General features: G+C 44.5%; 1 protein-coding gene across 2 annotated transcripts in view; it reads right to left on the minus strand.

Moving 5' to 3' along the window:
• SCD (stearoyl-CoA desaturase) overlaps positions 1–20,907 on the minus strand; it is a 54,754-nt gene that overhangs the window by 30,981 nt on the left and 2,866 nt on the right. Inside the window, exons 2-3 of one of the 2 annotated variants that reach the window (XM_086922253.1) lie at positions 8,064–8,131; positions 1,266–1,530 (exon numbers count right to left, since the gene is read on the minus strand). In XM_086922253.1, coding sequence (XP_086778379.1) covers positions 1,266–1,512 — 247 coding nt within the window. In that variant the 5' untranslated portion in view covers positions 1,513–1,530; positions 8,064–8,131. The remainder of the gene's footprint in view (positions 1–1,265; positions 1,531–8,063; positions 8,132–20,907) is intronic. The other variant, XM_086922252.1, reaches the window with a different exon arrangement.

The following is a 20,907-nucleotide window of genomic DNA, read 5'->3' on the forward strand; positions in this document are numbered from 1 at the left end:
TTCCTGAGGTGTTTCTGTGCCCAAGCACACGCAAGCGGCACACACTTGTTGTTGGCTTGTCCCACCGAACCCAAGGCGCACACACAAAGCTGCCATCTGGGACACCCTCTCACCCCAATCAGTCCTCCACGCAGGAATTTTTCCCGTCTAAAAAGTATTTAGGCTCCATGACAGAGATATATTTGCCATAGGAACCTTTCTGCCTTTTAAGATACTCACTCCCCAGACATGGAGCCATACCCCCGAAATACACACACTGACCTTCCCCCAAAAATACACACTACTGGCAACCTGCAGTTTTACACTATACACCCAGGACCACCTCAGAAGCACAAACCATACACCAGTACCCGTAAGTCAGTGTTTTATGCGTATGTTCTGTAGTCTCTCACGTCCCCATGCAACCATGCATTATGATGAATGATGATCCCATTCTGGACATGGATGAAAGGGTTGCAGTGATTGGCGAACCAGCTGTTGTGTCTTACCAATGTGTATGCATGTGCTTTTTGCACTCTAGCACAGTAATTATACAGCAATTTGAATGTTCGTGCTTTTTGCTTTTTACAGCAATTGCAACATCGGCCAAACTTTGAGGGTCCGTCTATCACGTGCACACAAAAAATGGTGCCGAGTATTTTTTACAAGAATTATATTAACACCTAGTTTTGCAGTACACAGCAATTGAGGACATTAAATGTCAAATGCACAGTAATGAATACCATATAAAATAGTATATGTACAATCATTAATATGGTACCTTCCCTTCAAATAAAAGGGCTTTACCTTTGTACCACCAAATGAAGCATCATGTTAACCGGCTTGAAAATCTATAGTTATATAAAGTGCAAGAGATTTATTTAGGTTCTGCCGTTTTGGGGATAACAGTTTTTTATAACTACATGCCTATCTAGCCTCGAAATTTTACTATGGGAAAAACTGAAGAAGAAAGTGAAAATATATTGCAACATGTGAGGTTCCAGCAAGACTTGGCAAGTGCTTGGCTAGGTGAAATTTGGCAAGCAACATAGACACTTCTAGGATTAGCTGGAAGGCAACCGCGATTACGTTGCTATGCAACCTACACATTAAACCCTTCACAAGTGTATCCTTCAATTAATGTTATGATTTGAAAATATTTTTCAAGGTGCGATTAACTAAACAAAGTTGTGAAATACTTTTATTACTCACACTCGCCGTCTACATTAAAACCTACACAAATTAGGGATTATTTACAGATAACGTTGGAAGAATAAATCACTTACTCCATGCCAAGGTGAGATACATTCCTGAAGGTAAAAGCACAAATCCATACAAGGCTGCCATATGTAGGTATGCCATGAGTATTACGTTCCTCCACACAATTTTTTTAGGTGGCTTGGGACCTTCTTTCTCTCTGTAGCTGTCATCAAACATGTCATCTGTCATTACCCTTTCGACTACCCCATCCGCGGGAACAGGGGATGCTTTTGCTGTACATGGCTCGGCAGCATGATTTCCTCTGTTGGTCATCTTAAAATCTTTCAAGTGCTGGAAACAGAAAGGCAGAGAACAATCAAGCTACGCTTCCAGTGCAGTGTGCTGAACTGACACAACAAATATCCAACTTTTTTGTCCGTTCTTCAAGGTATACAAATAGATAGCCGGCTGGCATGGATTCATTTTTAGGATAACCTCACTAAAAAGAGAGCTAATATCCAGAAGGTCACAGAAAAAAACGCATTACATCAGCCCCACTGAATAATACTCAGTTGCTCTTATTTCTCCTGCTTCTTTCAAGGGTGGAACACTCGTTGCGAAGGTGCCACTGGCTCAGCCCTAACACGCACTCCCACAGGTCGAGACAGCCGTATACAACAACTCTCAGTTAACAGGGAAATTGCTTTTTTTTTTTTTAAACAAGCTTCCACTTGGGAGGGTTAGTCTTTGAAAAAATGAAATAATAACCTGGCGGTCTGTAATACCGCAGTGGCGCGGTGTGACAAGGGCATGCATTTTTCTCAATTTTGTCCCTGTCTTTTCAGTAGGCTCACTTTCAGTAAACATCCCTGCTACAGCAGCATCAAACTCAGAATAGGGCACATGCACTGCGGCTTGGGCACCGGCGGCAGTGCCTTCACTACTCCCATGTCGTAGCCTTCCTACTCTAAATCAGGCTTCTCCCTCGAGTGGTAGCTCCCCAACCACCTATAAGTAGCTCTCATGTGCCCAGTTCAGCCCACAAATGTATACGTGTTTGCTTGAATGAATATATGTATAACAACATTGAAAAATGAGTATTAGAAACGAAAAATGTGTGTACTTTAAAAACGGAGAAGTTGATGACTGAATTTTCCCAACTGTATTTAAAACGGATGTTTGAGTTATAAATCATGTTGACTTGGGGTGGTTTGTAAATAATATATTTTTACCTTAGTGCCAGAGGTATTTAAGATTTTGCCTTTATGTACTACCAAAGTAAAGGCATGCCAAAGCCTTTCTTTTTACATTACTGAATGCAGTCCTGTCTGATGCACTAAGGTGATCACTAATATGGTGCCAAATAGGTAACCTTGTCTGATGTGATCACTAATACAACACTAAAGGTATAAGTCGCTCGGGATGATTTTTATTGATTGCAAGTAGCTCTTATTAAAGGTTGGAGACCCCTGCTCTAAATGATACCTGAATAGTTTCCATGCAATTTCAGATTGTATTTATTGTACGGTCAAGCGCCTCACTAATGAGAAAAACATAATAATATGATTTTTAAGCCTCATGCAAATCAAAAATCTCCTTGCCTCTGTGGCCATAGTCTATTAGAGTTGAGTGAGCACAGACAAACAGGCCTTAACCCCTTCCATGCTGATGACGAACCCCAGCCGTCATGCACTACGGTGCTCGTGTGCTGATGACGGCTGGGGTTCGTCACGGTCCGCCCCTGTTCGTGCTGTTTACAGCACACCAGGGGAATCGCGGCCGCATGGAAAGGGTTAAGGAGGCACCCCGATAGTGTACTACAACAGAGGTGGCGCACTGTCTGTGTGCTACTTGAGGGAACCCCTCTGAAGGGGGACCCAGACATGTGCAGTCACTCATTGCTCCTGCCTATAGGGGGATATCTATCACCTCTTTAAAGTGCAGGTGAGTGCCGGCTCCAACAAGAAAGATGGAGCAGCTGCTTCAGTCAGCCTCTCCTAACTCACTGAATGTGCTGCTCTTAGGGAAACACGAGTTTGGGCCTGCCCTCAGGGCAGCACATTATTTGCAGTACGGCTCACAATCTGCTGAACCTATTTAAAGGTGTGCTGTGGCAGAAACAGGGACAGTGAGCTGTGTCTATAAAACAGGCCCTGGTGAATTTGGTCCTCATTATCTACAATAAACTGAATTTCCCTCAAATGCCCACAAATGGATCTCCTCCATCCGGACAGCTTGAACACAGAGCGTATGACTGCCTCGCTTCACCCCCCAAAGGACCTCATATGAGGCACACCCCAAGGATCATGCCTCATCCCCAACCTGTTCAACAGCTACATGATCCCCCTCACAGACGTTTCCAGATCCCCGACCTCAACATAAACTCCTACGCAGACAACACTCAACTAATTCTTTCGCTCACCTAGGAGCCCTCTAACACCAAAACCAACTTCTCCAACGCCATGGCCAACATAGCCAAATGGATGAGGGACAGCTGCTTCAGACTCAACTTCGACAAGACAGAAGTACTGATCTTCTGGAACAAAACTTCCTCCTGGGACCACAACTGGTGGCCAGCAGAACTTAAACCAACTCACAACACAGCAGACCTTGCTTGCAACCTTGGCATCATCATCCTCAACAGACAACTGACTGTGAAAGAACAAGTAAAATCAGTTACCTCCATCTGCTTCCCCACACTTCGTAGAATCTTCAGATGGATCTCAGTCAACACCAGAAAGACTGTCACTCTGGCCCTCGTAACCAGCTGCCTTAGCTATGCAATGCTCTCTACGCTGGTATCCCCACACAGCTCCTCAGGTGACTCCAGACCATAAAGGACACTACAACCAGACTCATGCTGGACTTGCCTAAAAGGACCCACATCACCTTCCACCTCAGAAATCTCCACTAGCTCCCCATCCTGAAGAGATTCCAGTTCAAGATCCTCATGCACGTCTACAAGGACTATCCTACATTGACTGAACTTCCATGGGCCCTCTAGACACCTATGAGCCTTTTTATTCACACCCCCGCATCTGTCGCAGCCATATTGGGGGCCGCTCCTTCTCCTACATTGCCACCAAAAACTGAAATTACAGACCCTTCCACCTACGAACAGCACCTTCCCTGAAGGAGTTTAAAAAGAAACTCAAGATCGGGCTCTTTGACAGAGAATCAGCATACTCATCGCTGAGATACCCCTAGGAGTGACTGTACTGCACTATACAAATGCTGATGATTGCATTTTAAGTTCATACATTTTTTAAAGGAGGGGGGCATCTACAAAATGTAGTAGAAGAGTTTGTAGCAGGGGAAAGGCTTTAGTTTAGGCATAATGTGGCTACTAAACTAATGCCTTATATTTAGGAAGAGAGCATCAACAATCGCCTTGCTTTACAATATTTTTTTAACTTCAGATCCAGATTTTTACTCATATTTATGGCAGCCAATTATCTGGTAACCTCCTATCTATGCAAAGTACTATTGTAATCACTGCAAACTTCTTCAGAGGACAATCAATAACCATAAAACAAACCTTTACAGGCCTAGAATTTACTGACGGTGAAAAGTCCTGCAAAAATGAATGCACATGTCAACAGGTGACCTCCCACTGCTCTTTGAGTACACTTTAAGGGCCACACACCAAGAACGTAACGTAGAAGGATGAGGGTTTAAACCTTTGCAATTCTCTTTGGGTGCCACAGAGCAGAGGCTTTGGGCGGTATCCTGAGCCCATCTACACAACACCTACGAAAACATAGCACTTCTAAGTTTAGCACAGTCCCTTCCCAACTGCACATTTCGTTATGGTGGAGTAGATTTCAACACACCATGGCACAGGAAAACCGAGATATAGATCAGACAATGAAAATAACTGCCAAAGAAAATAAAGGTCGATATTTGTTCACTGATTTAACTGTAAATCAATCAATCAATCAAACAGATTTATAAAGCGCGCTACTCACCTGCTAGGGTCTTAAGGCGCTGGGAGGAGTCCGTTACTGCTCGAAAAGCCAGGTCTTGAGTTGCTTCCTAAAGGAGAGATGGTCCTGGGTCAGCCGTAGGTGGTTGGGGAGGGAGTTCCATGTCTTGGCCGCCATGTAGGAGAAGGACCTTCCTCCGGCGGTGGCTCTGCGGATGCGTGGGACGGTGGCGAGGGCGAGGCTGGTCGATCGCAGCCAGCGGGTGAGCGTGTAGAAAGTGAGCCGGTTGTTGAGGTACTTGGGGCCCAGGTCGTGGAGAGCCTTGTGTGCGTGGGTGAGGAGTCTGAACGTGATTCTTTTGCTGATGGGGAGCCAGTGCAGGTCTCTCAAGTGGGAGGAGATGTGGTTGTGGCAGGGGATGTCCAGGATGAGTCGTGCGGAGGCGTTCTGTATGCGCTGGAGTCTTTTCTGTAGTTTGGCTGTGGTTCCAGCGTAGAGGGTGTTCCCGTAGTCCAGTCGGCTGATGACGAGTGCCTGGGTGACCGTCTTCCTGGTTTCGGTGGGGATCCATCGGAAGATCTTTCGGAGCATGTGCAGGGTGTTGAAACAGGATGATGAGATGGCGTTGACTGGTTTGGTCATCGAGAGTGAGGAGTCCAGGATGAAACCCAGGTTTCGTGCGTGGTCCGTTGGCTTAGGGGTGGTGCCCAGGGCAGGGGGCCAAAGGAGTCGTCCCAGGCGGAGGGGGATGAGCTCAGGATGAGGACTTCCGTCTTGTCTGAGTTCAGTTTCAGGTGGCTGTTCTTCATCCATTCGGCGACGTCTTTCATTCCTTCGTGTAGGCTGGCTCTGGAGGGGTCGTTGGTGAGGGAGAGGATCAGCTGGGTGTCGTCGGAATAGGAAATGATGTTCAGGTTTGTGTTGGCGTGCGATGGCTGCGAGGGGGCTCACATACACTTATTTTGAATAAAAACCTGAAGCATAATACACTCCCATCAATATGGTGAGATTTCTGCTTTACTGTATGTATTACAATGCTGCATGAAATCAGACCTGCAGAAAGATGCAGCTCTGGACAAAAGAACAAGGACACGATAGCAATTTAATATTGAACATCATTAAGGAGCTTAATTTTGAGAGAAACATGAATGATAAAGAGCAATACCTAAGAACCCTTCATTCTTCTAGGCCCTTTTTAGGTCTCGCCAGCAGACAGCTTTGCCTGTGTGCTGTCAAAGACCTATTGTGAACAATACAATATGGATACAGTAGGCTTTGGGTCAACCCCGTGTTCATGACTAGAATATTTTCCTGCTTGCTTGCTACCGGGTTACATCCTTAACCATTTGCTCTCATGCTACCAACTCCTACCCAAGAACCACTCCAAATCCCTGCTCTCCGTTTTTAGGTTGCAGCCTACCAGAAAGCGCAGCTGTGTGGTATGCGCAAGACATCATGTAGAGTTTCAGAAATTTGACCTGGGAATGAATTCTGCCCATCGTTTGCCAGTGGCTTTGTGTTTTGCAACACACGTTTTCTTGCTTCACATTTGCTGGCTTTATTTGCTTTAGGTTGTCCAGCTTAAGTCTGTACCTCCCCATGCAAAAGCTGTGTTTACAGTATTCTTTCACAAACTCGTTTTCTGTAATAAATAGGCCTGTAATTCGTATTCTAATCTTGTCACATTAGCTGGGCATTCAGAGATTGAGGTCAAATATCAGGTGCTGTCTTCCGAGGGCACTTGTTATTCTTGCTACTGAAACTATCCTCCTCCTCTTGTTGCTAAGGTACTTCAGTGTCTGTCAGAAAGCCTTTGATTTTTTGGTACATTGTACGCCTATCTATGGTTTCCTTTTGCCACAGAACCAAGGGAAATTTGACAGTTTGTGTTCATGCTACCTTCCCATCATTGAATGTTTTGGAAACTATCTGGTCTATTGGGACTATCTGGTCCTGTGTTAAACTGGTTCACCTCCTTCCTCCAAAACAGAACACAAATATTCAAGATTAACCAATCCTTATCGAACTCCACCCCAGTCACCTTGGGAGTACCCCAGGGATCTTCCCTCTCCCCAACACCCTTCGATTTATTCATGGAACCACTCACTGAGCTTCTCAACTCCGCAAATATCAATTACCACTTGTACGTCGAAGACACACAGCTCTACATTAAGGTCCACTCTCTCAAAGACATCAAGGGGCAGATTTATGAAGGACTTGCGCCGCCGGGGCGTCACTTTTCCCATGTTAAAAATGACGCACCGGCGGCGCAAGGCCTTCATAAATCTGCCCCCAAGTCCCTTAACTCTACGCTCTAAAAGACACAAACCTGGCTAGCAAGGAAACACTTAAAACTAAACGCACTAAAGACAGAATTCCTCTTAATCGCCCCCCCCCCCCCAACCAAACAACCACCATCCGCGATTGGATGAAACACCTAACTGCACTTGACGGTCAACCTCTCATCATCGATTCCGCCAAATCTCTAGGTATAACACTTGACAATAAACTAAATATGCAGAAGCATATCAGCTAAAGGAGCACATTTTCAGATAAATACCCAGAGAAAACTGAAACCCTTCATACCCGCAAATTACTTTAAACAGGCAGTCCAAACTCTAGTAATTCCCAGAATTGATTATGGAAGTGTCGCTCTCTGCGGCCTTCCTAAATCAACGACCGCTCATCTAAGAGCCGCTCATCTAAGAGCTGCTAGACTAGTCACTGGCAAAAAAAGAAACTGCCACATTTCACCTGAACTGCAGACACTCAACTGGCTTCCTTGAGGCCAGAATCCACCTAAAATCGCATGTATGACTCATAAGGCATTGCATCAAAAACCCCGACGTACCTAGCGGAGAAACTAGTATTATCGGGTGGTAACAGATCTACCAGGAGTTCGGATAATATTCTACTTAAACCACAACATTTTTCCAAGAAGAAAACATATAATCGTACCTTCTCAGGAACGGCTCCCAGGATCTGGAACGCTTTACCCCCAAAACAAAACTAATTCCGTCCGCAGCCTTTTTAAAAAAAGAAGTGAAATTGATACTCATGTCTAAATTCACTTGAACTGTTACTTGTACATTACTGTAGATATATGCAAATTTGTAATAATTATCACTACTGTACTCTCATAATTCTGTGTTTTATATGTACTTGTCCTCCTATATTTGCCCTGTAAAGCGCTCTGATACCCGCAAGGGTCTTGTTCGTGCTATACAAAACCGTCAAAATAAAATAAATAAATAAAATAAAAAGAAATTGTTTAATTTAAATCATGCATTCATATTGGACTTTATGCCATGATTACAGTATTTTTGAAATTAGGTTTTCCCCATTTGGTTGTTGGAGAGAGCAGAAAATAGATATAATTAATTATATGTGGTACAGTCAAAGAGATGATGGCATAATGGCAAACTGGTCAGAGTATCAGCCGGGTCGGTGCCTCTGAGAGGCTGAAAGGTGTCCTGTGGCAGACTCATTACGTATAACTGACTCAGTGTAGCCTTGAGTACATCTATGCAAACTGCTGCTACTGACTCACTCCAGCCCGTTTGGTCTTTCCACAAATCACAGATCAGTTTATGTGCCCGTGTGGCCATGAGTACATCCATGTAGATTGCAGCTAGGTTTACAGCATGATGACGGAGCATAGCACAGAAAGCTGTCTTAAAGTAGTACATCAGTGTTTCCATGAAAGGTGTTTCTCGCCATAAAGGAGTTTGTCGAGAGACAGTAATTTGTTTGAGGGTTGTTCACAAAGAGCCTTCGTTCACTCATTTCCGTTTAGCCTCCTTGCAGTGACAAAGCTTCTTCGCTCCTGGCAACTGCTATTGCAGATGCCATAGAGCTCTAACATTACAGCAAAGGGGTGGAGGACGGGGGACTCATACAGATTAATGGATAGTTTTTTTAGATCAGTGCAGACATGCAGGAATCCCAAAAGGATTCCTATAAGGTTGTGCGTAGTATGCTGTGATTAAAAGACATCTCCTGGAATATGCAAAATATATGCCTTCATTTATTTATCTGGAACAGGGCTTTGCATTCTGCATGTAAGCATCACCCAACGCATACGTACCACTTAAGGACGGCCCTTTTCTATATCATCTATATAGCCAACCCGTAACACTCGAAAGATTGATTAGAACAATTCTGAGATCAACTTCTGGTATAGGGCCTAAAAGCACAAGGTACCACTTGCAGTTATCTGGTCCTGCAAGACCGGGTGAAAGTCACAAGATCAGGCTGACCATAATGGATCATGGGTCTAATATAGTAATTTAGTCCCTCTGAAAAAGCTGGCTTCTAAAGTCCAGCAAGTTCTGTTCGAAGTGTGGGAGGCCGTGAGGAGCAGGGAGAGTATCGCGGATGCTTGTTGCTGTAGCACGAAGATCCTGTCAGGCGTCACAGAAAGTTGTTGCTGGAGATTCACGTTGGCGGTCAACACAGCCGGTCAATGCTGTAGCACGAAGTGCAGTTTTCGTGATGCTAGTAAACGCTGGGGATCCCTGTAGCACGAAGGTTTGGGTTCACTGGTGCTTTGCATTGGCATTCTGCAAGGACAGGAAGATCTTAGAGCAAATGGGATTTCTCCTTTTTGAGTCAAAGGTGTGCACTCTGATGCCAGCCAAGAGTCCTGGACATGGGAAGGTACGTACCCCTTAGGGATCAGGGGCTCACACTTGCAGAGGCCTGCAGGGCTCAGGCAATGCCAGTTGCAGGACCAGGAAGCAGGTCAAGACTTTGGAGCTTGTTATGCCCCTTTAACTCAAAACAGGAGATCAGTCAGCTGAACCTCAGAGTCTCTCAGCCTGGGATAACGGGAATAGGTCCAGTCTTCCTTCTCAGTAATCACGTAGCCCTCAAGCAGCAGGGCGCTGAGGGCCCCATTTTTAGGTCTCGCCTATGCATGTGCAGCATAGGAAAAAGACCTTTTGTCATTGATTCACTAAAACTCTAATAACGTGCACGCATTGCATTTCTTTCAATGGCAACGCATGCACGTTTAGCGATTCCCTTGCAGGAGTGAGCTTTGGCACCATGTGTTAGCATTTATAGGTACTGGCGCTGCTCGCTCCCGCAAGTGAAATGCTTTCACTTTTGCCGACACTTTTTTAGGAGCGCACGCGCTTGTTGATTTGTTTTCCATTAACTTTTTTAGGCACGTGCGCTTGTTATTTTTTAGGCACAGAAAGATTAATGCCCACATGCATCAAAGTCAATTGCATTCGCAAATGGTGCGAATCGCAATTTTCGGCCGTTTGCGAATGCAATTAACTAATTTGGAATGCATCATGCATTTCGCAATTTTAGGAATCGCAACCATGTTGCGATTTCTAAAATTGCGATTGCATTTAAGAAATCGCAATTTCAGATTTCTTAAATGCAATGCATGATCATTTTTTGTTTGCGAATTCGCAATTTGGAAGTGGTAAATTAGCATGAAGTTGAACTTCATGCTAATTTACCAAAAACTTTCAAATATGCACAAATTGCATTTTTGAAAGTTTTAATTTACACACACACATGCCCTTGGGGCATGTGTGTGTGTAAATTGCATTTCAAGTTGCATTTCAGGGGTGCAGGGAGGGGTTCTTTGGACCCCCCCTCCCTGCACCCTTGAAATTGCATTCACATTTTGCGAACCGCAATTCGAAATTCGCAAAATGTCTTGGCCAATAGGAATCAATAGGAAGGGTTTTCCTTAATTGCGATTCGCAAATTGTGAATTGCAATTAAGGAAAAATACCGAATCGCAAAAATAAATGCGATTTGTTTATGCATTGCCGTTTGCGATTTCTAAATTGCGATTCCTTAATTTTCGCAATTTAGGAATCGCAAACGGGTGCAATGATGCATGTGGCCGTAAGTGCTTTGTCTAGACCTCTATGCAATACATGTATAATGGGAGAGTGCTGGCACGTCTCAAGGACAAACAGGTACACGGGTGAGTACCTGCTCCAATATATTTCCATTTATAACACTTGTCTTTGGGGTTTGGGTGTTATAATGCCCGTACGTCAGTGATGTGACATCAGGCGCCGGTCAAGCTGGAGTCGGATGGACGTTCTCTCGTGCCAGTTCAGATCCAAGCGAAGTGCGTCTTTTTTGGGGGAGTTTTATATACTACGATTTAGACCCGGGGTTATCAGAGCGGTTTACATTATCACCTGTTGCCGTGCAGAGGGACAGATTAATTTGTTGTTTTAATGATTTGCCCAGAATCACAGGAAGTTGAGCATCCCTGCAGAGACTCGAACCGGTTCCCCAGTTTCGAAGTCGACCTCTCTAGCCATTAGGCCACATCCTCTCTGTAGCTTTTTCTCTTTCTCACACTCGCTTTTGGTGTTGCTTTATTTTCCGCTCCCTTCGCCCGCATTCCACCGGGCCACATTTGTTCCCACCCCCAGCCCCTGCTTCTTCGCTCCTAATTCATTCAGTCAGCCTCGGGCGCACAGTAGGAGCTCAGCCTGAGCAGGTGCTGCCCGCAGGCTGGGGGTAGAGGCCTTGAGCGGGACTGAGAAAAACAGTGTTTCTGAGCAGATGTGCATTGTCCAAAAGTTGCGAGAACAGGCCACAGAGCAGACGCGATGGGGTCGTCACCTGAAAGCAAGAAGGGTGAAGAGCCCAAAGAGGAGGCTGTGTACCCGAAGAGGAAGATCAAGCTGCTGCAGGCCATCTCATTCACCACTGGCACCATCATCAGCAGTGGCATCTTCATCTCCCACAAGGGGGTGCTGAAGAACCTGGGGGAACATCGGCCTCTCCCTCCTCGTCTGGCTGGCCTGCGGGGTCCTCTCCATATTTGGTAGCTGTATATTGAACCCCCTGTCATCAGGGCACTTTGTTTCCAGGCAGTGTCTTTCTTTCAAGAAAACAGGGGATTCTGGGAGCAGTGGTCTTGGTTTCAGCTCAGTTGAACAAATCAGACGGATAGTAGCCCTGGAGAGGAGACTGCGTGTCTGAGTGACGAGCAGTGTCTGGTACCGATACCTGGATGGCAGTAGAGAAACCTCGGCCCGTCTTACTGCACGTTCAGCACCAGCCTGTGCGAAGCCTTCACATCTCGCTGCGGTCCCCCCACCACCACCAGGCCCCCCGCCTCCCCTACCGTCAGACTCTGCCTGTTACCCGAAGAGGATAACACCAGCATGGCCCATCACAGATACCCCGAAACACTGAAAGGTAATGACAGGTCACAGCCTGGATACAGTACTTTCCCTGGAGAGTACTGGTACCTCTCAGCATGGGTTGGAAAGTTGTCACTGAAAGATTGTAGCTCTTTACAGCCAGGGTCCAGTACTTTCATTTGAGAGCACTGGTATCTCTCACCGATTTTGGGTAGAAATAAGATCCAGAGTCAATTATACATGTGCATTGCACTGAAATGTGTTTTATATTTTTTTATGTTTTGATACTGTCGACAGCATTTATAATATTTTGAGCACGCACAAACAAGATAGTGCGGGTTTTACTAAACTTCTCCCAGGTTTGTTAATAAACATTGGAGACCTGTTGACATACAGTAGGCTAATATAGCCTTATTTAAGTACGAAATAATAATTATCCCTGTTCGGTTTTGTAGTTTATTTTAGATAGAAATTCACATTTTAATATAAAACAGGATTAAAGGGGTACAGTACAGACATGAAGGACTAAGGTGAACATCAATCATTGGAAAAATATATGATGCAATAGTGCGCTACTGGACATATTGAACAGTGGTTGTGACAAAAGAGAGAACCATGGTTACGAAATTAATAAACTATTGAGAGGAAAATAAAACTACATTGAAAATATAGCCGTAAACAATCCAAGTTGAACAAGCATTGGCAAATGCAAAAACAAGAGATGATTGATTGATTGATTGATTGATGGACAGAATGCAGAACAATGTCATACATTCACCCCAGTACAGAGATCTGGGCCTAAATCCATCGTTGTTTTGCTCACCAAGCCACCCCAGTTCAGACATGGCCATATGCAAATCAGCCTTGACTCTGTGCTTGATTCCGGTCCAGGGAAGACATGGCTTGGCAGTTAGGTCTGGACTGTTCCCATGAGGCACAGGGTCAAGGCAGATTTGCATATGACCATGTATGAACTGGGGTGGTGTGGTGAGCAAAATAACGATGGATTAAACCCAGATCTGTGACCGGGGGTGAATGTTTTGCTATTGTGCAACATTCCGACCATCAATTGTTGTTTTTGCAAGCATTGGCATAGCCAATAGGTCTCGCCTTTGGGACCTTATAAGTGCTTAGCCATGCAACAGTTGATGTTGTTGCACAAAGGATATTGTGCTGCAGAACTAAACACTTATAAGGTCCCTAAAGGCGAGACCTATTGGCTATGCCAATGCTTGTTATACCTGGTGCCCACTTTTAAGTAGGGAAATCTTCAGGAGTTTTTCCCCCCTAAGGAGGTGTATCGAAGTGCTTACCTCCCTGCTTTGGACCCAAGTCTGTCTGGGGGCACAATAGGCTAGTGTGAAATCCTTTCTATGTGTGCTGATGCAGGTCAAAATAGCAATGTATCCTCTGGTAGACCATGTAAAGCTCAGTGTTATCATTCATCCAAAACAAACATAACACTCAATCCAAGGAGAACACAAAGGGAGGAATAACGTTCTCTGCTCAAAAACTAGTATACCAACACACAAGTATGGTAATAGAATTTGTACATACCACTTTATTAAAATCATTTTTTTTAAATCATAAGAAAAAACCAAGTGTCACAGGAAGTCTAATCATATATTTTTCATATCTATACACAATAATACCATGACCTGCAACAATATCAATGACACAAGACCAAATGCAAATAGAGAGATAAAACAGGTGGAAAATAAAGAAAAGAAGAGACTATTTAAAAGACTATACACTTTGTGATTATTAAACCATATCCGTGTTTGAATCACGTTGAGGCTGGAACTCGATATATTGGAAGTTATTAAATATCTTTTGTGACAACCCACAGCACGTATTAGGTATCAATGTGTTGATGCGTTTCGATGGTATTATCCTTATTAAACCATCTTTATCAAGCCCCGCCAGTGATAAGTGCAGCCGGCGGACGCAACGGGGCCTGGGCTCTCGTGGGTGGCTCCCAAATAGACCTGACAGATGAGGAAGCGCAGGAAAAGGCATGTTTATCAGTAAGGAACTGATCAGGGAACCGCAGTGCAAACCGAGCTTCACTCAGACCCGGGCCTCAGAGGTGGGAGTCGCGGCGAGCGTTAAACAGCCCCGGTCCACCAACACAGCTGCAAATGTGAGTGCGGTAAAGGGGAAAGGAACTGTACCTGTTTTCTGCTGATGTTGGCACCCGCAAACATCGAGTGATTACCACTCATAGCAAACGGCCCGCCAAGGCACCGAGCAGTCAGCAGGATAACACATCAGCAACCTCTGAGCAGCTCAGACTGACCGTTAGCAGCAAATTCTGCAGAGAAAACGGCCCCAGCACAGCGAGGCTTGCGGCCTAATTGCAAATGGTGGCGAGCGGGAAAACATCGATACACAAGAGACCCTCTAATAGCTCCTTACTTGGCGGCCAGAGGGAGCACGGACAAGGAGTCAACCTATCTGGGACTCCGGGGACCCGGTGAGTAGAGCGAGGACACCAGTGTGGCAGCGGTGGTTCATGCGCAATATGGAACCGCGATATTGCTCCTCTGAATGGCGGCCTCACCCGGCAGGCGCAACCAGTAGCAATAAAGTTCCCCCAGACGCGCTGATCGCATTGGATCCCAGGAGGGGGGGCGGCTGAGTGTGCATTCGCACCCGAGTGAAGGTGGCTGGTGCGGAGAGACCCCCAGGCCAGACACACACTTGAAGGTGAGAGGCCCCTCCTCCAAAGCGCATTGACCGCCAAAGCAAGAGGCAAGGATCTAAATAGCCTGAAGACATGTAGAGAAGAGGGCGGTCTACCCAGCCCGATCCCGCTGGGTCACATTGAAAGCTGGGGAAGGTGAGTACCCCTCAAAGAGATGCCTGGCCTTTTGCCTGTCCATAAGATGGCGCCCAAGGTTCTTCCAGTCAGATCACAGTGACCCCAGCACAGAGAGCGACAACTGAATCCACGCACCATATGAACCGGGGGTATCAATATTCTAGCTCGCTCAAAAGAATCGCTGGGCATACTGGGAGGTGGGGGGTGCCTGGACCCTGGTGCTCCCACAGATTCCTCACGAAAACACCACTCTCTCTCCTCTGACCCTGTGGCTCCAGAGCGGAGGGGTGTGGGAGCAACACAGAACTGCCCCTATGCCACCCAAAAAAGAGCAGCCCAAAAGGTCTCCATCTACTTCGGGGCGCCCAAAGCAGGAGGTCTCGCTTTTTGGACCTTACAAGTATCGAGTTATACAGCACGATATCCTTGGCGGAACAACATTAGGTGTTGCATGGCTAAAGAATTATAAGGTCCCAAAGGTGAGACCTATTGGCAATGCCAATGCTTATTTTATATAGTGCTTCCTACCACACTTTTCTCTTTCTTAGTGTCTTCAGTAGCAGTTATTGCTTTTACCCTGTTTACTGTTACTAAATTTACAAATCTTGGAATCATGGGACGCTTAGTTAGTTTTCGTTGACTTACATGCTGGCATTGCCTGAATCAGAGTACAAGTGCGGGGAGGACCTGGGTGGACGGAGTCCCCTCACTAATTTTAACACCATTGCTGCTGCTGTTATCCATCTGCTGTGCTGGGCCATAATAAAAACGGGTCATGAGCACACGAGAGTTATACCTCATGACGAGCTGAGCTCGTCATGAGCATCGAAGGGGTTAGAGAGCGGACACTGCCCGCCTCAGCTTGAGTCGGAAATGTTTTTTTTTATAAGGAACTGGAACTCGAGGTGTCCCCTTACTTGTACTAACCCAATCTCTATAACTGTCATATTATACCCCGGGCCAATGGAATTATACATAGGGGAGGACCAACTTATGCAGGAGGTTGACTAAATTATGTGGCAGCAAAAGACAAATAACGCTACACATGTTGTGTTAGCATAACCTTATTATTTTGGGCTTTTTAACACATGTAAACACTTTTTTTAAACGTTGTACCTCATTTTTACCAGTTTAACACTCCAAATACAGAAATAGGAACATAAAGGTGACCAGTCAAACTTTAGGAAGGACCCTCCACTGTGCTGCAATGCGTTTCTGCATTTTTAGTACGTTAGTTTTGTGGGAAAAACATTTTTGTTGTTGTTGTTAAATCGGCAGTTGATGGGTAATTTGTAAAATGCAGCAAATCCATATGTGACGCGCAAAACGCAGGAGCCTCAAAATCGCATGATTTCAGTCAGTGTCTCTGATTATAGTTGGCCTGCAACGTGGTCTTGCCAGGCAGATTTAACCCCCAGACAGCGTCCTTCTTAGTCATGAGCCTGGCCTTGAAAGTTGTTTTAAGCTGCTAACTGCCCACTATTTACAAATGTGTTCCTTAATAATGTAAAAAAAGAGACGTATCTGTGCTTCCATGTTGGTTAAACACAACTGCAGGAAAAGAAATGCAAGAACACCAAAACATCTCTAAAAACACACTGTGCACTTTCTTATTATGTTTACTCTACGAAACTGCAGTTTTTAAATGTAACTAGCAAATACTCTGTGTGCGTACATTTACATTAAACAATCCTATTTGGCCACCCTGTTTCTTAACCTTAACTGTAAGATACATCTACTTTCTTAAAATGTGAGCTGTAAGGCGGTTATATTGCTTTCCGTGACGTCACTCCACTTGACGTCATTGCGCACTTCCTATTAGTCCTCCACTATTTCTTTAGGGCTTGAGTGGCGCCTTGGCCTGAATTTTGTCCCGAGGACTGTGCCGTGTTGTCGATTGCAAAACTCACTGTACCAATAAATATGTTTGCAGCACAGACAGAAGAGCGTTTTTAGCAAATATGTACTTTAGAAATCAGTAGATTTTCCTGCAGTGGCCGGTGTTTTGTTTGGACACAAGCTAGTAACGCCTAATAAAAGGATGAAGTTTTGAGAAATCTTTTAATGTTCTACACTGAATCTTTCACGACTTATTTAGTAGCTAGTACTCAATGACTGGTGTTGGTGTTATTCCTTTATATCAAATCTGTCCTTCTGGTGGTGGCTCAGATTCTAGCAAGAAGGACCCAGTGCCATATGAGGCCTTTTAACACAGATAGAGCTCTGGGAGTGGGACTCGGTGATGCTGCCTGTTTGTACTCAATTAACGCAGTTGTTTGTTTGCACAGAGAACTGGAACTGGGCAGAGTGGGACAGAGCAGCTTGTTCCAGTTTGAGGGTATTTTTTTGAGCAGTCTTCAAATTGGCCTCTTTCACTAATTACTGTATTTTTTGCAGTGTTCTGAGCAGCACGCACAAAACCCGTTGAACCCAGTGTCTCCTTATATTATGACGTTGGTGTGTTAATGCAATCTAATATGTAATGAAAAATGTCTTGAAAAATTATTTGTTTTGGCCTTTCTGTCTCCAAACTTTTCTTGGGGGAAAACTCTCCCTAGTTAGTGGTTGCTCACTATGCTTGCTCGCTACACACCATGTGGGGGCTGGTATCACTTTTACTTTGTTCTCTCCGATTCACTACTTGTGTCTATTTTTGGTGCTCTCTGAAAGAGTACATATGACTGGGTGGGTAACCTGGTAATCTTTAATGTCATCATCCACTATTTACTGTGCTTTGAAAGTTGATACAATTGAATATGTAATGAAAAATGTGCTGTAAAATTCACCAATTTGGTCTTTTTCTAAAATGTTCTAGTAGCGGCCGGCTCGCTCGCTCGCAACGCCGGACGGGGGCTGGTCTGGCAAAATTTGCCAGGGCTGCTTTCAGTTCCCAGTCCGGCCCTGATGGCAGGTCTAATAGTATCCATGCCATATCATTTTGTGTCTAATCTTCTGCTTGTTATTCTCTTAGTTGAGGGAGAGTATGTCATTCTCTCTTGTTTTGCTTTTTTCTATCTCCTTCCTCCTCTGTTTTTTCTCGCAATACCGTCCTGTTCTTTCTTTACTCTAGTCACAGCTCGTTCCTAACATGTTTGTGCTTTGAGGGTTAGAATGCTGGATGATATATGGACCAACTGTGTTGTCAGTCTTCATCTGGATGTAGGCCAAAGTTGCATGAACTGCGCTGTAAAATATTGACTTTTCAACTGTTTTGAATTATGATACTATAGCAGTTGACCAACGGGTACTCTGGTATTCTGCATTTTAGTGGTAGCCACTGTTTAATAGAGTAGGATAAATGCTCGGTAAACATCATTTAGCTGCAATACTCCTAAAATACTCTAATTGAAAATTACTGACAGTCATAAGAGTCTTAACACTAACCTGATAGAAAATCAGTCCAGCTTTTTAGTCATGCACAAAATTAAATACCACTTCCCATCTCTGCTACAAGTACATATACATGCACCACTTCCTGTGATAATTTCTAAAACAAACCAGTCATGTTGGCCTTTCCCACGAGTTAAGGCTCGATAAGCAAACATGAAGCATCAGGCGAATGTATCTAGGTCAATGAGTACATGTCAGTAAAACTACAAAAACACACACCTCTGTTGATTAAGTCTTCCCTCTGTGACATCCCGTACTTCTCCATGCATTGTGAGGTAGGGCGTCATGTTGCCAAGTAACTGACAAATGACCTACCAGCTCTGGTCTGTGGACTGGAGGTTCAGAAATAAGCAACTGTAAAAACCATAAGGTTTATTATTGTCTGCCTTTCTTCACAAAAGCAGCGGCAGTAAGGATAAGACATCCAGGTATACAAAGAAAGCATTCTTAAATGATATATTAATGGTAGATAATAATGGCAATGGTAATGCCACTGATCTGCCAAAGATTTCTGGAAGGCATGACTTTTATCAAGTCTTACGCTGAGTCATGCTTACTGCAAGGCCTTGTTCAATCTTGTTGGGGGCCCTTCAAGAAAGTCAAACTGTTAAGATTACGCTAGAAAGGAAAGGACTCCGAATCTGGTGAAATAGAACAAAGTCGATCATTTCAACGTGACAGTAACAGTGTTAGGTAAAAAAAAGTAACCTGTTTGGCCTGGGAAAAGACTGGCATGTACGATAACAAGATGATGTTTCGAAATGCTATCGATTGGCTCGAAATGGTCAGTAGAGAGGTTGAACTGCTACTCATACTGTACAGGTTGTTACAAAAGAGACATTTTTCTAAAACAGTCAATCTATATATATGTTTGTTCCGTGTTTTTTGTCACAGTGACACTTTGCCACAAAGATAGTCCTAAAAAACAATTCTGTACGTTGAAGATGGCGACTGTTTTAGATCATCGACCAACAACAATTATATCAAGTGAACACGAATATTGATAGGGATTCTTTTGGTATACAGGTGCGCACACACACTAGGAAAATCCTGCAAGACTAATGTTGGCTTATGCGAGTGCTAGTGCCCTTACTTGAAGGCACTGCAGAGATTCCTAATTACGCGATACCCAAAAGGGGAAGCAGGAGCTGAGCTGTAATGAACAAAGAATCCGAACTCCTTTCCAAAGCTTATCAGTGGTCAAATCAGCAGATTGTATTGCATATTGGATCATATTTTCATTCCCTTCCCTTCAGTTAAGTCAGAGATGTCACACACATCGGATTCGGTGAGCAGGCGAAAGAATAGAAACCGAGGAACGAGTTGAGAGGACAAGGTTGATGAATAATGGATGATGTGGGAATCGGAAACCAGCTGCAGCTAAGAGAGGCCTGCATTATACAATTATGCGTCGAACTCACTCTCTGCACAGTAAGGAAGCGTGGAAAGCGCTAGAAGGGGAACCTGAAGAGTACCTCTATTTTCGCCTACTCCTGCGATAGGACAAATTCAAAGCACATGCATTGGGTATGATGTGCAATAAGGCGTGTGTGTGTGTAACAGAAAAATCGTGACACATACCTGAGCTAAACTGTCATTACCTCCTCGTCAGACCTCCCAGTCACAGTCATTAACTCATGAGCTACGCTTGATTACTTCCACAAAAAAAAAAAAAATGAATTTTCAAGCAAAACTCCCATGGCCATCCTTACCCTCCAGGAAACTCCTACATCCTGTGGAGCATAGCCCTGGCCCACTGCAGCACATACTTTACCACCAAGAACAAGAAGTCGAACAGGGAAAGAGGGATGGGAACCAGGACTGTGAGGGGGAGTTCTACGACTCGGAGTAATGAACATTACTGGTAATTAACCGGTCGTTCTGGAAAATGGAAGTTCCAAGAAAGGCCACTGACTCCTAAATGATTGGGAGATTTGGAATATTAGGCAGAGCCTGACATACTTACTGCTGTCTCTGCACAACTCACTGTTCCTTTGAAGTCCTAGGCCCATCACAAAACCTCACCATTTCCTTGTACAGCTTTGCACACCTCTGTATCTTTAATGTTAATGGCAACATCTGAGCAGACTCAACTGTCCACCATGTCATATGCATAAGAAGAGCACACAAAGAACGGAGTGCTACAGAAGACATTTGCTTCAGAGTCGTTAATAGTATTGAACTATGTTCCATGAAACTATCCATGAAGGAAACTAAACTATGTGAGGTCTATATAAAGAATAGCCTTTGGGGTGATCAGAAACATAGTGATCTATTTGAGGTTGGCTGGGAATCACAAACATAAAGGGTGCACCTGGGAAAGGTGGGCATACACCTCCGCATTTAAATACAACAGGGCCTTTATGGCTGGCTAGTTGTACGCAAGACTGCATGGGGGAGTCATTGGGGGCATCAACCGCTGTAACCAGTGTATAATTCATAAGAGATC

Source organism: Lissotriton vulgaris, chromosome 5 (assembly GCF_964263255.1).
Source record: "Lissotriton vulgaris chromosome 5, aLisVul1.2, whole genome shotgun sequence".
Taxonomy (NCBI): domain Eukaryota; kingdom Metazoa; phylum Chordata; class Amphibia; order Caudata; family Salamandridae; genus Lissotriton; species Lissotriton vulgaris.